General features: G+C 43.5%; 1 protein-coding gene across 1 annotated transcript; it reads left to right on the forward strand.

Moving 5' to 3' along the window:
* Nucleotides 1-16,105, forward strand: ptchd1 (patched domain containing 1). The gene is given in 6 exon segments (XM_039790916.1): nt 1-393; nt 702-1,292; nt 5,023-5,737; nt 11,997-12,535; nt 12,538-12,744; nt 14,428-16,105. Coding segments are annotated over 5 exon segments (3,150 nt in total). The 5' UTR covers nt 1-393; nt 702-704; the 3' UTR covers nt 15,529-16,105.
* The last annotated feature ends 3,384 nt before the right edge of the window (nt 16,106-19,489 follow it).

The raw sequence follows: 19,489 nt of genomic DNA on the forward strand, positions 1-19,489 counted from the left end.
GAGAGAGAGAGAGATCGGTCCCTGGTTTGAAAGCCAGTAATTAGTGACGTGCCTTCCCAACGAGGAGAGCTGTCGCTGCTGGGAGAGCAGCCCGGTGGCGGATGAACAGGGGCTCCGTCAGACCACCGGGGCGATGAGGAGAGAAGAGGACGGACGACAGAAAGCCTTCTGCCGCAGAGGAAACCCAGATTAGGCTGATTTGACAAACCGCTCTACCGGCATCCCCGGTGCGTGCACACCGCGACTCCCACCCACCTTGCCCACCCATCAGGTTGTGTAGTGACTTGGTGGTGTAGGGTGGAGCTGGACGCACGGACAGTCGGCAGGATAACGTCTGAATGCGTCTTAGATCTCCGTCATCACCGGGTCGGTCCCCCCCGTTCCCCTGTTCAGGTAGGCTACAACCTGGCTTCAGTTTAGTGTTAGCTGTGTGTCTTCTCTGCAACCTGTCCGAGTGCACAAACAGAACTACTCAAACCATTCGTCAGTTTTTAGGAGGAAGTAACAAGTGTAATTATGAGACCACTTTGGCTCTGCGATGATTTTTCTGTTGCGCACAGAGCCATGCAGCTTGCAGGAGGCACTGAAGGCAGCACGGTAGTGGCTATTACATGTAAAGTAGGCTATCAATATGCTTTCTAACCGCAGAGCGGAGAAACGCCGCCTCGTTTAGAAGCTTTCTGTTCTTTGTGCTATTCCAGCGGATGAGCGAACCCCGGGGAAAGGGGCGCCCCTGTGACCGGAGGAGGGTTGGATTCTCCCCGGCTGGTGACCTCCTGCTCCGGGGGAAAATCCTCCCACCACCCGGCGTCACCTCACCTCCGTCTCCACCTTCACCTCACAGCGACGCAGGCCACCGATGCGTCCGGCAGCCCCTGATGCTCGGCAGTGCTCCGGGGCTTTCCGGTCGGTGGGAGAGGCTCGAGCCGCGGCCACGCGCTAGGATGCTGCGCCAGGTGTTGCACGCGGGCCTGAGGACCTCCTTCCACGCGCTCGGCCGGTTCGTTGCGAGCCACCCGGTGTTCTTCGCCTCCACGCCCGTGCTCCTGTCCATCCTGCTGGGGGCCAGCTTCAGCCGGTACCGCGTGGAGGAGGACGTGGAGGGTATGCTCGCGCCGAAGCACAGCCTGGCGAAGATAGAGGGTAACCTGGTGGACAGCCTCTTTCCCGTGAACCGCTCCAAGCACGCGCTCTACTCCGACCTGCAAACGCCGGGCCGCTACGGGCGCGTGATCGTCACCACCAGAAAGGGGAGCGTGCTGGACCCGGTTCATCTGGATACCATACTAAAGGTGAGCACGGGAACGGCAAGGCGCACGCACCGTAGCTCTGATTCCAAACAATTTTCTAAAACGTCAATTTACTTCAATGGGTGCTGGTCCTGGTAAACACATTCATGAATGAATTAGAAAAAATAAAATATCCTTTTTAAGTTACACCATGAATATAGCCTAAAATACAGCTGATCAAAATTAAATAATATTCATACACACAGAGAACCGTAACGCCTTCAACCAGGGCAAATGCTCAAGATAATGGACATCATTTGAACATTTTAAATGTCTCCCTTGTAATCTTTGAGAGGATTTTTTTTAGTTCAAGAGCACAAGATACAACTCACCAACATATATGCTCACAATCAATGATTTAAGGACTCTAGGGTTTAGAAGCTGCTGCAGGCTAATGCCAACTAAAGACATTTTTTTTTTTTTTTTTAAACACGATGTATTTGGCTAAATTCGGCGATTTGTTTTAGATACGGATGCAAGAAAAACAAACGTTAATTCCTAGTCCCATTCAGAAATACACACAGTGGTAAAGGTCAGTGTCTGCAGGCCTGAGTACATATGCCAGCTGTCTTCCTCCTCATTCTCAGTGATTGATAGTCATTACACAGAACAACACAGTCCCATTTCAAATAACCCCCGACAACCTTTTATAGTTATGAAGCAGGGCATTTTAATTACGAAGCGGAGTTAGCTGGAGCTCGGAGGCCTCTGTCTCTGCGTTGGTATTCCTTAATGGATTTATGAGTATTAGTTTGACACCCCTGGAGCAATTAGCTAAATTATTTCATGAAGTTATGCAGTTGTAATCAGAGCTTGCAGACTAATAGCCCTGAGACACCAAGATTTATTGTGTAGACTGTGTGTACATACCCACTGTACCGACACTTCAGGCGTGGGTGCAACTGAGAAAGTCTGCTGATCTGTGTGTGTGTGTGTGTGTGTGTGTGTGTGTGTGTGTGTGTGTGTGTGTGTGTGTGTGTGTGTGTGTGTGTGTGTGTGTGTGTGTGTGTGTGTGTGTGTGTGTGTGTGTGTGTGTGTGTCAGATGTGGTTATTGTGATCCACTTTGCATATAGCCAGACCACAGTGTTGGTCCATAGAGGAATCCCACAGTTAAGAGACAGGCGAGTTTAGGGCTGTGCATCATTTACTGCCAACAGGCTGCAAGAGAGAAGAAAAAAAAAATCACTGTTACATAATCTTACACTGTTACGTATCATCTGTGAGTTTCAAGACTCTGTACTTTTCCTTCTCAGCAAGCCTTGTCTACTTGTGCATCAGTTTGTGAGTTCCTACGTTTCCCAAAATGCAATCGAACAACCCCCGTGAGAACAGCTCTGTACTTGTTGCATGAGACAGCAATAGCAGTGATAGCCAGACAGGATCACCACTCGCAGCAAGAGTGAGAATTGTGAGTCACACCCAATGACTGCATTGAATTCTGGTCTTTTTAAGCTTCTGTCAGTGATGCAATCGAAAGCTCCTCTGTGATGGATATCATTATAAATATGATTAATTAGTGTCTGAGCCGCATTTGGAGTCGAACGCTCTTGCTCTTCGATTTTGAAGAAGTCCAAATACAACCTTTGCTTTGACACCGTTGTTCAGAGAGGCGATTTTCTTTTTCCGATAAATCTTGGTCCTATCTGTGGTGTAAATACCTTGGTGTGATGTCACATATAGGATCCAGTCATCCACAAGAGTCAGAGTCGATCCGTCTGTCAACTACTATTGGATGCATGTCATGCCATTTTGTACAGACATGGTCCTCAAAGGATGCTTACTGCATTAAGTGACCTCCTGACATTTCATCTAGTGTCACAAGCAGGTCTAAGTCGTTACTTATCATTTAAAACAATGTCAACATCTATCAAAATTGGCTACAGGCATTCATGCTTCCCAGAGATGGTGATCCCCTGACTTTTCCTCTAGCACCATGATTAGTTCAAAATTTTGTGTCCAATACTTCGGTTTATGACCACAAACAAACTTGCAGAATGCCATTCCTGTCATCCGTTAGCACTGATTATCAAATGTTAACATGCTAAACTAACATGTTGAAAATGGTGCACATTTTACCTGCTAAATATCAGCAATGAATATTGCCATCCTGAGCATGTTAGCACGCTGACATTAGCATTTAACTCAAAGTTGTGTGCCTACGAGCAGCCTCACAGACATTGTGACTGTAGACTCTTAGTCTTAATTAAAGATGTTCATGTTGTAGGATGTTGTTCTTTAACCCTCTAAAGACCGGATACTTATAAGTCAGAGAAATCACAAATCTTTAAAAAAAAAGTTAAGTCAAAGGTGCAAACCTTGATATAAATATTGATAATAGTGCTGCTTCACCATAAAAAAAAAAGAATAAAAAACTATGACTGACTCCCAAATTCAGGTTTTATAAAACAGTAATTAACAGTATAGTTTTGTGTTGAGAAAATCCGTGATATATTTTCAAGCATGATTAGTTAAAGGTCCTATGACATGGTGCTCTTTGGATGCTTTTATATAGGCCTCAGTGGTCCCCTAATACTGTATCTGAAGTCTCTTTTATGTAGACCTTAGTGGTCCCCTAATACTGTATCTGTAGTCTGAAGGGGGGGGGGGGGCAAGATGGAGGGTGGGGGGTTGTGGCCTTGACCAACTGCCACTTTGCTCGTTTGAAAGCCATGATGTCTCTCTCTCATGGGTGGGCCGAATTCTCTGGCCGGGCAAAGCAGAGAAAGGGGAGGTAACCTTGCTCCTTATGACCTCATAAGGAGAAGATTCCAGATCAGCCCATCTGAGCTTTCATTTTCTCAAAGGCAGAGCAGGACACCCAGGGCTCGGTTTACACCTATCACCATTTCTAGCCACTGGGGAACCAAAGGCAGGCTGGGGGAACTCATATTAATGTTAAAAAAAACTCATAAAGTGAAATTTTCATGCCATGGGACCTTTAACCAACACAAAATGCTTATAGATTTAATTATACTGTATATTTAAATACAATTATTTATGTCAGTATACCTAAAATGAAAATGTTAAAAACAATACTGATTGGGCCTTTAAAGTTAATTTAGTGATCTAAGACTCTTGGATTGGGAATTTTAAGGTCCTACCAGGAAATTGATAAACTATATTAATGAACGACAGTAAAAGGCTACAAAAATGAAATGAAGAATGGATACATTTTACAACAGGACGGTACATTGAAAGAAGTTAAAACATTTTTTTTAATCAAGAGACATTCCTGCACACGCACACGCACACACAGACGAACACGCACACACACACACCCCTCCCTCCCTCTGAAGTCAATGCAGCACTCTGAGGTGGGAGACAGCTTTGCCCATGTTCGCCGTGGCAGAGACTGGCATCAGGCCTGTTGCTTAGTAACCACGTCTGTGGATGCTGGCACTGTTGTCCTCTTGCCATAGAAACGGAGGAGGGTTCTGATACCACTATTGTTACTCTGTCGAGTAAGACGCACACACACACACACACACACACACACACACACACACACACGCGCGCACACTCCCCCACATATCTCTTTCTCTTATTCACACAAACAAACAGCTCGAAAGTGGAAGCACACAAAGCGAACGAGCCACACACTGAGTTTTACTGTGCTGCTCACTGGAAAACTTTGATGGGACTTTTTTTTTGTTGCCCTTGCCGCAGTTTGTTCCAGCTGAATTGGGAAACTGGGACGTTAACTTTGCATGTGTGTGTTTTCTCCGTACACAGCTCCACAAGCAGATCTACCAGATGCAGGTGACGGTCCCGGCCACAGGTGTCAACAGCTACAACTACTCCTTCTCCTACCTCTGTCTCCCCGATGACAAGAACGTCTGCATCATCGATGACATCATCCGCGCCATGGAGGAGATCCAATCAGCTCGCACCGTCAACCGCTCTGTCCCAATTCTGCGCTACCCAATCACGCAGCTGGCAGACGGACGGCAGGCGTACATCGGCCACCAGCTGGGCGGCGTGCAGGGCTGGGGTCCCAGCGGGGCGGTGCGAGGTCAGGGGACCGGAGCCAGGGGAGAAGGTGTACGTTCTGCCAGGGCGTTGCAGCTCACCTACTACCTCCAAGCACATGGCAGCCTGATGGACCGGGTGGCCAGCCAATGGGAAAAGGCCTTCTGTGCCGAGTTACAGCACTTTGCAGCGTTGCACCCTAAGCTGGGGCTGTACCCTTCTACTTCCTCTTCTCTGAGAACTGACTTCCAGTTTTCCTCGGTGCTGGCACACCGCCCCCTGTTAGCCAGCTTGGGGGCGTGTGGTGTGCTGGCCGTCCTCTGCTGCTCTATGAGAGACTGTGTGAGGTCTAAACCTTGGTTGGGACTGCTGGCGTTGCTGTCAGTCACACTGTCAGGCCTCACTGCTGCTGGGATACTCAACCTGACCGGGGCCACCTACAACTCTACGTACCTGGGCATCCCTTTCGTCATGCTTGGTAGGTTTAAAATGAACACTTTTGATGGTAAAATAACAAAAACACAAGATATATTTGACATTTAAAGTCTTAGTAACTTTATATGTCCTCCATTTGTCTGGAAAGGGCTTTTAGGTTGAGGATATTTTTGGATGTAGGCCTACACATTTCGAGAACTTATGGTTGTTGAACAGAGAGCACAGAGAAATCAAAGAAAAGTGAAGCTTACGCATGGCAGGTGGAAGCCACAGTGAACATTGCCATTGCTTTAATATCTCAGACTGCCTGTGTTTACTGTCTGCTTCTTCAGTTCCTGTGATGGGTTTTGCAGATGCCAGCCTCAGGCTGAATGCCATTTCAAAGTAGACAGATCATCAAAATGACTGACAAGTGGCAGGACATGAACTTGACTTGGCACTAACAATACATTTTCTGACTGGAGGCAGAAACTTAATCTAAAGGCTCTAAAAAACTAGGTTGTCAAGATAGGGTTCTTGAAGTCTGGAACAAATCCAGAGTTGGAACTAGAAGGTTTGACACTATTATACATGTATAAGAGTATAAGTTAAGATCTGGACTATTGTATATAAAAGGACATTTGGTCCTCAACTCAGGGTCAACCAAGTACTGATCCGATACCAGTGCTCTCTTTTTCGATTCATTTTTATGGGCCAGGGTCCGCTGTGGCACCAAAAACAGTGTGATTCAATGAATTATAGAAGAAACAGTGAATTTTATGAAGCGATGAAGAAACTGTATGTAATGTGGATGGATCACATCATCGCCACTTAATAAGGTCAGTATAGTCCACGTGAGATGCAGACTTTGTTCCGAAGATGAACAAATAATTCATAGAAATATTGCAGACTTGAGATGATGATGGCAACCACGTCACAGTACTCATGACCAAAGTCCTCAAGGGAGCGCAAATCCTTTTTTATTATAGGAAATAAAAGACTTTAATGAGAAAGTAAGTCTTATACAGACTGCAGCAGTGTTACTACACTTGTACACTTGCATCTGTGATAATCTTGAGGCAAATATTATTTGTTCCCAAATACATTGTTAGTGGTTTGGGAATTAACTTTTTTAAGCAAGGCATCAGATTAACAAACCATCTCCATCTGAAGCCACAGTGATTGATTCAGCAGTTTAGGGAAAGTGCATGTGGAATAGGGGCTATGAAATGTATTTTTTTATCTATTTAATAAGTGAAGTTAGTGATTCAGTTCATATGTTTGGACAGAGATAATATGAAAAAAGGGATAGAAGTTTAGAAGATAGAGAAGTTTAAATACAGAGAATAAGAATTCAAAAAACTAGGAGCAAAATGAAAATGCATACCATATGCATGAAGGCGTACTTGCAGTTTATCTCGAGTGCATGCATACTAAATACTGTAGGATGTGTGGCACATAACCACTGCTACACACATGCAGTCTATACCATAATTACTCTGTGATGTGGAGGAGGAAAGGCTGCTGTTAGGCTTAAAATAACTGTAGCGAGAACCAAAGAGACAGGGGAATAGAGACAGAGAGGGAGCTCGATGAAATATCACTTCAAATGGGGGTTGAGATAAGGATTCTTTTAGCAGAAAATGATGTTACAGTGTAGTTGGAAGGAAGGAAGGCAGGCGGTTTTTCAGAATGAAGTAAGCAGGAAGAAAACGTGTGATATACTGTACAGAAAGAGATAGCAAGAAGGAGAGGAAGAGGGAGAAATGCAGTATTTAATGTTTTCAAAATGTGGATTTGTGACAACATTTAGCATCTTTCTCTGACAGGCAGAAGACATGTTTGTGCAAAGCTGGAACAAAAGACAAACCGATGTGTTGATGCGGGAAATAGCAAAAAATAGCCTGTTCCATAATTTCATCATTGAGGAGGAGTGTGTTTGTGAACAAAGGGGCGTGAGTTAATTATGTAAAGGCTTTGGGACACAATTTAAATATATCTCAGTCATTTGTGCATTCATTTATTTACAACCTTGTTCATTATCAAAACATCTAAATGATGTCAAGCTTTTGTGGTATGGAACCGCAGAAACGTTAAACGTTAAAGTACAGAAAACCGGCATCTCGTGTTTGGTCAGATCTGTAATCGAACGACAAGCCGCAAAATCAATCAACAGAAAAATAATCGTCATTTTTTAAGAGAAGAATGACATACTTCTAGCTTCTCTAATGTGATCATTTGCAGCTTTTCTCTGTTTTATAATATTGTAAGTTAAATATCTTTTAATCTTTCAAAAGAAGACATTTGATGAAGTCTCCTTGGGCCCAGCAAAACAATTTTTATTTCATTTTTTTTAAAAACATGTTTATATTCCTCAATGTGAGGTATTGAAAAAAAAATAGCAACGTTTTGGTATTGGTACCTAAAGGTAAGTTATAGTGACCGATATTGAAAACATAAAACCTATCCCTAGCCTAATGTTTGCATGTCTGTTTTTTTTCTTCCATAACCAACAGTTTTCAGTAACTGAAATCCATTTTATGACTCAACAGTAATATCAAGGCTTTGAAAGGCTTCTGATCAAAGGACACACCCTTATCGTTAATGGTTATTTTCTCCTGTATTAGGACCTAAATGTGTGTGTCCGTGTGTGTCTTCGTCCAGGAGTGCATATTAGCCTTTCTCAAGCTCTGGTAAATATCGAAATCCTTGGGAAGTGCCGTCCCCAGCCTCTCGTTTTGCTCTCATTTTTTCTCTCTGCAACATTAACCTCCCCACCTCTTCCACTGTCATTCACTGTCTAATTCCTCCTTCACTCACACACACACACACACACACACACACACACACACACACACACACACACACACACACACACACACACACACACACACACACACAGGGATCAGCAGACTTTCTCAGTTGCACCCACGCCTGAAGTGTCGGTACGTTATGCTAAGGTGTTAAGTGTTTCGCCATGGTGAGGTCACTTTGGGGGGGGGGGGTGACTCATGGATGCCATGGCAACCAAGGTAGAGGAAACCATTAAAAACCATCTGCTGCACATATTTAAACATGTATGTGCATGTACATGAACATGAAGGTGGTGCATTTAAATCAAATGGACGTCGATGTGAATTATTGAATACAGCATCAAAAATGTATTCTTTACATGATGTTGCTCATGTTTGAAGCTATAAATCTGTCGGATTATTCGTAACAAGTCTTCTCTTCTCAAAATATTTTAAATATGACATTATTTATTTATATGACATTATAAATTATTAAAGGTGCCGGAGGTAGGATTACGAAGATCCAGGACTTAGCCAAAAAATGTGAACATCGACAACTTCTCAGTCCCTCCCCCCTTTAACCTTTCATTTTTTTATTTTTTATTACCTGCTTCATGTAGTTCTACTGGAACATAGGGTCAGTTTCAGCAAATATGACAGAAAGTTAGTTTTATAAGTCTAACCTACTACACCTTTAACTCTACTGACTGGTTAAAAGTTAAATTCTCATGTCCAGCTGCTTCAAAGTTTTCCAATTTCCACAACAACCAGGGTTGTTGAAGTCACAGGAAGACTGCATTTCCATGGTGTCTTACATCTGTCATTTCTGCTTTAAAAAGTATGTGAGGTGTGACATTATGCAGCGAGGACGGCTCAAAAGCAGGCCGGCTGAGTTATTGCACTTCCTCGTGCAATGTTGTGATTCCTCAAAATGACTAAATTGGAGGAAAGCGGGCGAGCAATCATTCTAGGGAAAGGAAGCAGGTTGGTTGGAAATGAGCTTGTTTTCATGCTTAGAGACTGAGCCAAACAGTAAAATTGTAGGCTGTAAAACCAAAACAACGAGCTGAAAGAAGCTAAAATGCTCTAAAGTGCTTCAGGGAATTGCAGACTACAACAATTTGTTGTGGGTTCATCATTACGAGTAAACCTTTTTTTTTTTTTATACTTGTATCTTTATTGGAGTTTTATGGGAACAACAACAAACAGTAGACAAAAAATAGATGAATAAATAAATAAAAATACCATACATTGAACCAAATCAAAGGGAGGCCAAGGAGGAGGTATCTAGTACAAATGAAACAAAATATGTCAAATTGTGGTCTTCGGAATCACTGATTAATACAACATACATATACCGTACTTCTACCCTCTTTTGTGTAAGTTTACCAAAACCCAATCAGTAGAATCTCACAAAGTTAACACACAGAGTATAGTTATATTGGGAGGAACAGTTATGCAGTCTCTAGAGCCAGAAAATTGACCCATTTTCTCCATTTTTCCTTAAATGACGAATCTCTTAACCTTATGGAATAGGTCAATTTTTCCATTATAAAAATGCTTTGAATTATACTTGTCCATTGCTGTTGGTCTGGGATGCTCGATTTGAGCCAAAGTCTAGTAATAGCCTTCCGGGCCGCAGATAATAAAATCTTGGCTAAATAGAGGTCCTCCTTCCGCACACTTTCTGTGATGTTTCCAAGAAACATAACTTTACATTCCTTTGGTATAGTGTATCCCAGCACCTTCTGTAATGTATTGTAAACGATATTCCAAAATGGTTGAATTTTAGGACATGTCCAGAAGATGTGTGTGTGGTTTGCGTCCCTGCTACCGCAGACTCTCCAACAGTCTTGAGGTATCCCAAGTTGTTTACTCTTCAAATATGGAGTGATGAAAAACCTCATAAAACACTTCCAATTAAATTCTCTCCACTGTTGGGAGTTGGTGGAGGTCTGGAGTAGACAGCATCTTTGATACCATTCATCCTCCGTGAGGACAACCTTTAATTCCCATTCCCATTTTGCTTTTACATAGAGTGTAGTGTTTTTCAAGTTCTCTATCAGACTCCGATAGAATTTAGACACGATCTTATTAGATTTTTGTTGATAAGCACCACACATTATTTCAATAAGAGGGTTTACCACGTCAGAAGGAATCCTCTTAATTTCTTTGCAGTAATGATCTCTCAACTGTGAGTATCTGAATAGATAATGATTATTTAGATCAAAACTATCCTTTAGCTCCTGAAAACTCTTCATCTTGTTGTTTTTAATAGCTATGCAGAAAGCTGTCAGGCCCTTATTCATCCAATCCTTAAAAGTCCTGTCATAAATAGCCATTTTAAATCTATTTTCCAGTGCTATCCATCTCAGTATTTTTTGATCATTTTTAAGTTTCAATTGCTTAATCAGAGAGAACCATATTCCAAGGGAAAAAGTAACTATAGGATTCAGACCCTTCCTTAGAGTGTCATCCATGCCCTCCTCTCCCAACAGGGTTTGAACATTATTACGAGTAATCACTGGTTATTATAAACCTTGTGTTGTCTTTTCTAAATGTCTATATCAGAAACATGGGTTTCTTTTTAACTACCTAATTTTGATTGCCCAAAAATAACACGGATGATTCCATACAAAGCGCTTCGCAAGCACAACAAAAGATCGGAACGCTACTTTCATTGCATTTTTGGGTGTTTTATGACATTCTTTAGCATTTGAATTTTTGTATTTTCTTTTTTATGTTTCAAAACAGTATCCTCACTGAACGTTGACATATACACTTCTGTGATTATCTTTCCTTTAATATTAGTCTAAATAATTCATAATTTCCGCTTTTTTAACTCAGAAGAATTAGATTTCCTATAAATGAGGATTATTAATTCAATTCAATTCAATTTTATTTATAGTATCAAATCATAACATGAGTTATCTCGAGACACTTTACAGATAGAGTAGGTCTAGACCACACTCTATAATTTACAAAGCCCCAACAATTACAGTAATTCCCTCAAAAGAAAGCAGTGTGACAGTGGCGAGGAAAAACTCCCTCTTGGGAAGAAACCTGGGCCAGACCCAGGCTCTTGGTAGGCGGTGTCTGACGGTGCCGGTTGGGGATGTGATGAACAGTGGCAATAATAGTCACATTAATAATGGAACAGTGACTTCAAATTAGTGACCATGAATTCTAAAAATAATTGTAAAAGTAGTGGTCATAAGTTGGCGTTAGTGGTGTTTATACATGGTAGTGAAAAGAAGCATTAAACGCAACCCCCCCCTCCCCCCGCCAAAAACATTGACATAAGCACCAAAAGTGTCGAAAAAGAGACCTAGAGAAAGGTTTTGAGTTTTGAGCCGGGAGGACGACGCATGGTCAGATGGAAGACGACACAATCGATCGAGTTATGCAGCTTAAAGTATTAAAAATGAGAAAAAAGGTCTGCAGTTAAGTAGGTATTATAGCACAATCCCCCTTTAAACCAACCTATTCATTTCATTCATTTGACTTCCATTCCTGTTTGTTTCCCACCAGGACACGGGCTCTTCGGCTCCTTTGAGATGCTGTCGTCATGGAGGCGAACCCGGGAGGACCAGCATGTGAAGGAGCGCGTGGCGAGCGTCTTCGAGGACGTCATGTTGCGTTTCTCCGGCTCCACCATGCTCCACCTGATGACCCTGGGCCTGGCCGCCTCGCCGCTCACCAACATGGAGGCTGTCCGGCTTTTCTGCCGCACTGCCACGCTGTCTGTCGCCATCAGCTACGTTTACATGTTGTCCTTCTACAGTTCCTGTCTGGTTTTCACGGGATACTTAGAGACCGGGTACAGACATGGCTGCTTCTGCCGGCGAGTCCCCAAACCGGACCGGCTGGACTCGAAACCGGCCTGGTACAGGTGTCTCATGTACACGCGCTACCAGGACGAGGCTCAAACAACCAACCCACCGCATGAGGTCGATCACAGTCCCGCCCAAACGCCAAACTCTAACCTAACTCTCACACATGCACACACACACCCACACACGCCGAACAACACTGCCGCGCACGGACACGTTCATGTGGCTAACTCCACGCACCGCACCCGCACCCACTCCCACACCCACTCCCACTCCCACTCCCACATTCCACAGCTAACACGGAACCTAATCCTCAGGACTCTCACCTTTTGCTGGGGTGTGTGAGGCGTTGCTATGGAGACTGGATCACTAACACCTACGTCAAACCCTTTGTGGTTCTGCTGTATCTGGTTTACATCTCCTTTGGATTGATGGGCTTCCTGCAGGTGAGGCAAAAAATACTGTCATTTTGTTACGGTATTATCCATCAATCAAATCAAGCAATTTGTATTTATTAAATTACAATAACAGTGAAATGTAATCCCATCAGCTCCTTCAACTTCCTGCATGATTCATCATGAGACAGAATATTTGTGTTTGTGTTTGTGGGGGGGGGGGAGTTTAGCATCCGAGTGGCCTCGTATTATACTACCAGATTGCAATCATCCTCATTTAGACAACGCACGGTTTGTCATCGCTCTGCTCAACTAATCAAAGACACACATTTCTGAATGAAACGTGCACGAATCAGCATTAATCCTTCAGAATAAAAGCTTCATGTTCATACATGTAAACTGACATAATACACTTAGAAGCACAAATCCAGCTCCAGAAGTAGCATTTTGAAATAGTTTAATAATTTTAGAACAATTGCACTCTATGTAATTTAGACACTGACTCACTGACTGACGGATGATCATGTAGCTCCTAATAGTTAAAAAAAAAAGAAGAGCTTTGGCACATAAGTAGGCTATATATCAACGTATACCATAGCTTCATATTTGTGTCATAAAAGTCATTTTTGTCAATATTTTAGGCGACAACTACTTGTACATCAAACACACATCATTCCAATTATTTTTACAATGTTTTTTTTAAAGATCCCATGGCATGAAAATTGGACTTTATGAGGTTTTTTAACATTAATATGCGTTCCCCCAGCCTTCCTATGGTCCCCCAGTGGCTAGAAATGGCAATAGGTGTAAACCGAGCCCTGGGTATCCTGCTCTGCCTTTGAGAAAATGAAAGCTCAGATGGGCCGATCTGGAATCTCCTCCTTATGAGGTCATAAGGAGCAAGGTTACCTCCCCTTTCTCTGCTTTGCCAGCCCAGAGAATTTGGCCCACCCATGAGAGAGAGAGAGACATCATGGCTTTCAAACGAGCAAAGTGGCAGTTGGTCAAGGCCACACCCCCACCCTCCACCTTGCCCCCCCTCTCTCCTCCTCAATAGCTACAGACACAGAAATGGCACATACTAAGGAAAGCTCATTGTGGGACTGGCTCTAGTGGCTGTAATTCTGCACCAAGGCTGAATTTCGGATACAGTATTAGGGGACCACTAAGGTCTATATAAAAGAGACTTCAGATACAGTATTAGGGGACCACTAAGGTCTATATAAAAGAGACTTTAGATACAGTATTAGGGGACCACTAAGGTCTATATAAAAGAGACTTCAGATACAGTATTAGGGGACCACTAAGGTCTATATAAAAGAGACTTCAGATACAGTATTAGGGGACCACTAAGGCCTATATAAAAGAGACTTCAGATACAGTATTAGGGGACCACTAAGGTCTATATAAAAGAGACTTCAGATACAGTATTAGGGGACCACTAAGGTCTATATAAAAGAGACTTCAGATACAGTATTAGGGGACCACTAAGGTCTATATAAAAGAGACTTCAGATACAGTATTAGGGGACCACTAAGGTCTATATAAAAGCATCCAAAGAGCACCATGTCATGGGACCTTTAAGATGTTTGTTTGTGTTCCTCAGTTTGTTTGGTCACTGTGTGCTGGATGAGGGGATAGTATCATGTGAAAAATAACTAAGACTCAGACACACTCACGTACATGTCTTACAAATAAACACACCTGTAACAAATGTGTTTCTGTTATCGGCAGGTGACCCAGGGTTCAGACCCCAGTGCACTGGTTGCCATGGATACAGCGACAGTATTGTACACCCGTGCCCAGCAGCGTTACTTCAGCTCGTACTCCCCTGTCATTGGATTTTACATCTATGAAAGCGCCCCCTACTGGAATGCCTCGGTGCAGCGGGACCTGTTGGAATACGCCAAAGGCTTCCAGCGAATCAGCTGGCTGGAAGCTTACCTGAACTACCTGTCGGATCGCAACCAGTCCACCAGCCAGCCGCGGGAAAACTTCACCCACACGCTTCGCCACTCTTTCCTCCGCGAGCCGCAGTTCGCCCACTTCGCCGATGACATTATATTTGCGGAGCGCGGCCAGGGCGAGGAGCCCGACGTGGCTGCGTCACGAATCTTCTTGGTGGCCAAGACGACGGAGAACAAGCGGGAAGAGATGTCAGTGCTGCTGGACACGCTGCGGCGCCTGTCGCTGACCTCTCGTGTCCGCTTCCTAATCTTCAACCCCTCCTTCGTCTACCTGGACCGCTACGCTGCAGCGGTCAGCTCCCCCCTCAGACACTCACTGCTGGCGGTGCTCTTCTTGTTGGGCCTGTCCTCGCTGGCCGTCATGGAGCCGCTGGTGTCCGTGTGGCTGGGCCTCACCCTGCTCTCCGTCCAGTTCGGGGTGCTGGGCTTCATGACCTTATGGGGCGTGGAGCTGGACTGCATGTCTGTGTTGTGTCTGATCTCAGCCTTGGGACACTCGGCAGACTCCAGCGGCCCCCTCCTCTGTGGTTTCGCCTCGGGTCAGGGCGACAGCAGGACTCGCTGGGTGAGAGTGGCGCTGGAGAGACACGGCGTTCCCTCTCTACAGACGCTCATCTGCTACAGCGCCGCCCTGGTGCCTGTTAGCTCCGTGCGCTCCAACCTCACGCGCACACTGTTTCGCTGCCTCACCCTCACGGCCGGCTGCTCGGTCCTGCACACGCTTGCGTTCCTGCCCACCCTCCTCACCTTCCTGCCTCCCTCCAAGAGCCAGGGACAGCGGCCGGAGGGAGAGGGGCAGAGACAGGAGGTGGAGTGCGTTGAAATGAACGACAGCACCCGAGTGGTGGACCAGATCACCACTGTCTGAGCATGGGATGCTGTTGTTTTTTTTTCTTCCTTTGGCCCCTCGGTTGCCATAGTGACTGTCGGCTGGGAATTGGTTCACTGTAGTCTGAGCGGCCACTAAGCATGCTGCAGACAAGAATGCCGATCCTTTTGAAGACGGGAAGAAAACGGAGAGTGTCACAGAGAAAGATAGGCTGGAAAGAAAGAGGTAGAGGGTCAAGAGGAAACGGTAAAGGAGAGTGGGAGGCTAGTGAAGACAAGAAGAAGAGAAAGATGGGTTTCCAATGCAGTGTATCCATGGTTACCTGCTTGTTGCTAGTGCTGTGTGGCATGTGAATCAGCTCTTTCCCAAAACAGCCAATCAGAAGTTGAGGATCAGCTGAGGTCATGCCTGGCCGTGACGTTATAACAGAGGAAGTGCCACATTTTTTTCACGTGTCCAAAAGTTGCTTTAGATCTGATCACAATGTTTGGCTACTGCTATCTGTTCGCCATATCAAGTTGCACAAATACAGCTACAATGACATGAGGCAATCATCTGTATGACTCAAGTATTTCTACTTTAATGCTGGACAAATAAAGTCAAATCAAGAAAACAAGCTTTTAAGTGGTTTTGGCTTTGATGCAGAATATGTGTTTAGTATAGAAATGGAAGAAATATTGCATATACGGGCACTGCTGGTGTTTTTCAGTAGACAACTTTGCCTTGAGTAACTAAAATCATCATAGGTCACAAACTGCATTTGATCCATTTAAGCACTCACAACAAAAACATTCGTCAAATGGATTCTTAATGTGATTTAAAAAAATCTGAAGAAATAATGGGTTAGGATCATAATAGTCTCGCTTTGCCAGACCATCCACACGAGGGTCTGGCTAGTCCACACAACATTCCGGGATGGGAGAAAAACATGCTCTGGTTTATTGGCATTTCTTTAAATCAGTCACAATCGTCTTGGGCGGCGCTAAGCGTCGTACGGAACATCAGCGCCTCTGCAAAATAGCCTCTGGAAGGAACTTGTTTTGGTGGAACATGTGTACATTCAAAAGTTGTTTTAGTCGTGCAACAGAAAACTCAGATTGGACAGATAGTCTAGCTAGCTGTCTGGATTTACCCTGCAGAGATCTGAGGAGCAGTTAAACATAGTCCTCATAAATCAACCAGAGTTTAGAATGTCAACACAAAGGAAGCGGAAGGCAACTGATATCCGGCCTAAATGAGTGAAATCCGGCGGAATTTCTGGCGGCAACGGAGCAAACCCGGAAGTGAAACGTCGAGGATATAGACTATTGCAGCCCTTACAGAGACAGACAGACAAACTCAAACCAAATCTCTCTCTTTTTAGTACAATAGTGCAATACAGACATAGTCTATTCCGGTGCTCTATACAGTAGGTCTTACACCATCATAATTAAATAGTCAATATTAAGACAAAACTCTCAGCCAATCACCACATGTGGCACAAAAAGAAATAATCTCACGATAAAGCACAACCTAAAACAATCAAAACTGACTCACCACTTAATGTGAGTCAAAACAATAATATAAAGCACATTACTGAAAAGAAATGCCAACGTATGCACCATACTGCTGCATCAAAGTAAGTTTTATTAACCGTAACTTTTCCGATCAGTCTCAGAGCTTTAAGCGAATGATGAATTTCCATCAGGAAATTATGTCAGCACTTAAACTACTCTTTCTCCTTCCGTCTGTAAATCAGTTTGAATGAAAGTATTGTTCTCTTTCAACCAGCTGTGAATCCCCCCCCGCCCCCCGAAGGGAAAGAAGCTTGTTGGCTTTCGCTCTTTTATTCCTGAATTCATCTCAGTGGTTCAAGGTCTCTGTGTGTGGGAGTGCTTCCTATTGTTAACCCATGCTCGTCTCTGACACTTGCCTGAATGAAAGCATTGTTCAGGCTCTGTGCAAGCACCACAACCATCCGCAAGACAACGGCATGATCCCTTGCCAGAATTCCACCTATGAGCACTGTCAATTGGCTTTCTTAAAGGTGCCATGGCATGAAAATGTCACTTTATGAGGTTTTTTAACGTTAATATGCGTTCCCCCTATGGAGGAAATATTTATTCATAATTCAAATTGAAAGTCCAAAGAGAAGTTGAAAGTCCAAAGAGAAAACAAAGCAAGATGAAATTAAAAATATTATTATTTTTTTAATTTTCCATTTGGCTTTGGCTTTTGAATTTAATATTTGGCTTTTGAATTTCAATTTATCATTGGCTTTTAATTTTCATTTAATATTTGGCTTTGAGAATATCAATTTAACATTGGCTTTTAATTTTCATTTAATATTTGGCTTTTGAATTTCAATTTAACATTGGCTTTTCATTTTCATTTAATATTTGGCTTTTCAATTTCAATTTAACATTGGCTTTTACTTTTCATTTAATATTTGGCTTTTCAATTTCCATTTAACATTGCCTTTTCATTTGGACTGGACACATGTCAATGTAAATGAGGAGGCGTGGCCCAAAGGCTGATGGGAGGGTCTGAAACGAAAGGGGTGCAGAGGCACCTTATGAACAGCAGGGGGAGCTGACTGTTGGGGAGCATCTGTCTGCAGCTTCACCACCAGGCTGGCTTGGCCTCTTATTTCACATGATAGAAAATGATGATGTAGGCTAAACACAAACGCTTAGTTGTGTTTTCATGTAGTTACTATAAGTAACTAGTTTTCATGTAGTTACTATAATTGGGCCCGTGTTAGTGAGGACTACATTAGGACTGTATTTAAAGCTGATTCTGGTTCCAAACTTCACCCCAGGTGTGTCTGTTTAAAACACTCTTCACAGTTAATTTATCACATAAAAAAGTCTCAGAAGTGAATTTAGTGGTGAAAAAGCAGATGGAAATTATAAAAAGTTTCCAAAGCAAGATTACCTCCCCTTTCTCTGCTTTGCCCGCCCAGAGAATCTGGCCCGCCCATGAGAAAGAGAGAGACATCATGGCTTTCAAACGAGCTAAGTGGCAGTTGGTCAAGGCCACACCCCCACCCTCCACCTTGCCCCCCCTCATCAATAGCTACAGACACAGAAAGCACATCCTAAGGAAAGCTCATTGTTGGACTGGCTCTAGTGGCTGTAATTCTGCACCAAGGCTGAATTTCGGGAAAGAGACTTCAGATACAGTATTAGGGGACCACTAAGGCCTATATAAAAGAGACTTCAGATACAGTATTAGGGGACCACTAAGGTCTATATAAAAGAGACTTCAGATACAGTATTAGGGGACCACTAAGGTCTATATAAAAGCATCCAAAGAGCACCATGTCACGGGACCTTAAGAGCACATGCACAAGGTACCGCTAACTGGGCTGTGTTGTCTTTTGTAAGGCATGGTAGTTACACAAGAACTGTATTCAGCCTTGTCAGTAATTGCCAATGTCTTTGACTTTTGTGCGAGCTTTTCAAAATGTTGCCCGTACACACTGCTCTGTTGCATTATCTGTAGAAATGTCAGATTGTAGGAAAGCATGGACTTTCTGGAAAACTGCTAATTCTTGGAATTACTGCAGGAGGTGTAAAATTTCCGCAATCGAGAAATGTTCAACAGTCCCATCCCACAAAATGAAATGGCCTTTCTCTCCATAACAAACCACTTAAGACTGAGCCCTCAGGGTAGAAACATGCTGGACATGGAGAAGCAGCCAGAAAGCATCAACACTTCCCATGCTCAATCGTGCTGTCAATCCCAAATGCAGTTTACTGCTGACTTCCTATTTGTTGCTGTTTAGGTACACAAGAACATCAATGCAGGAGCTGTGGAGTTGCATGTCAGATGTAAAATAATGGGCTACAACTGATAGCTACAGTATAGGGGGGGTGGGGGGGACTCTTTTAATTTGTGTATTTTGCACTTTATTTTGTTTTTTTTAGTTTAGTGTTTAGTTTAGAATTATTTTGTCTTTTTTTCTCATAGTTAATATTAGGTTATTAGCAAACTGTCTGTCCAGTGTTAATTTGTA

This window comes from Perca fluviatilis, chromosome 22 (assembly GCF_010015445.1).
Source record: "Perca fluviatilis chromosome 22, GENO_Pfluv_1.0, whole genome shotgun sequence".
Lineage (NCBI taxonomy): Eukaryota > Metazoa > Chordata > Actinopteri > Perciformes > Percidae > Perca > Perca fluviatilis.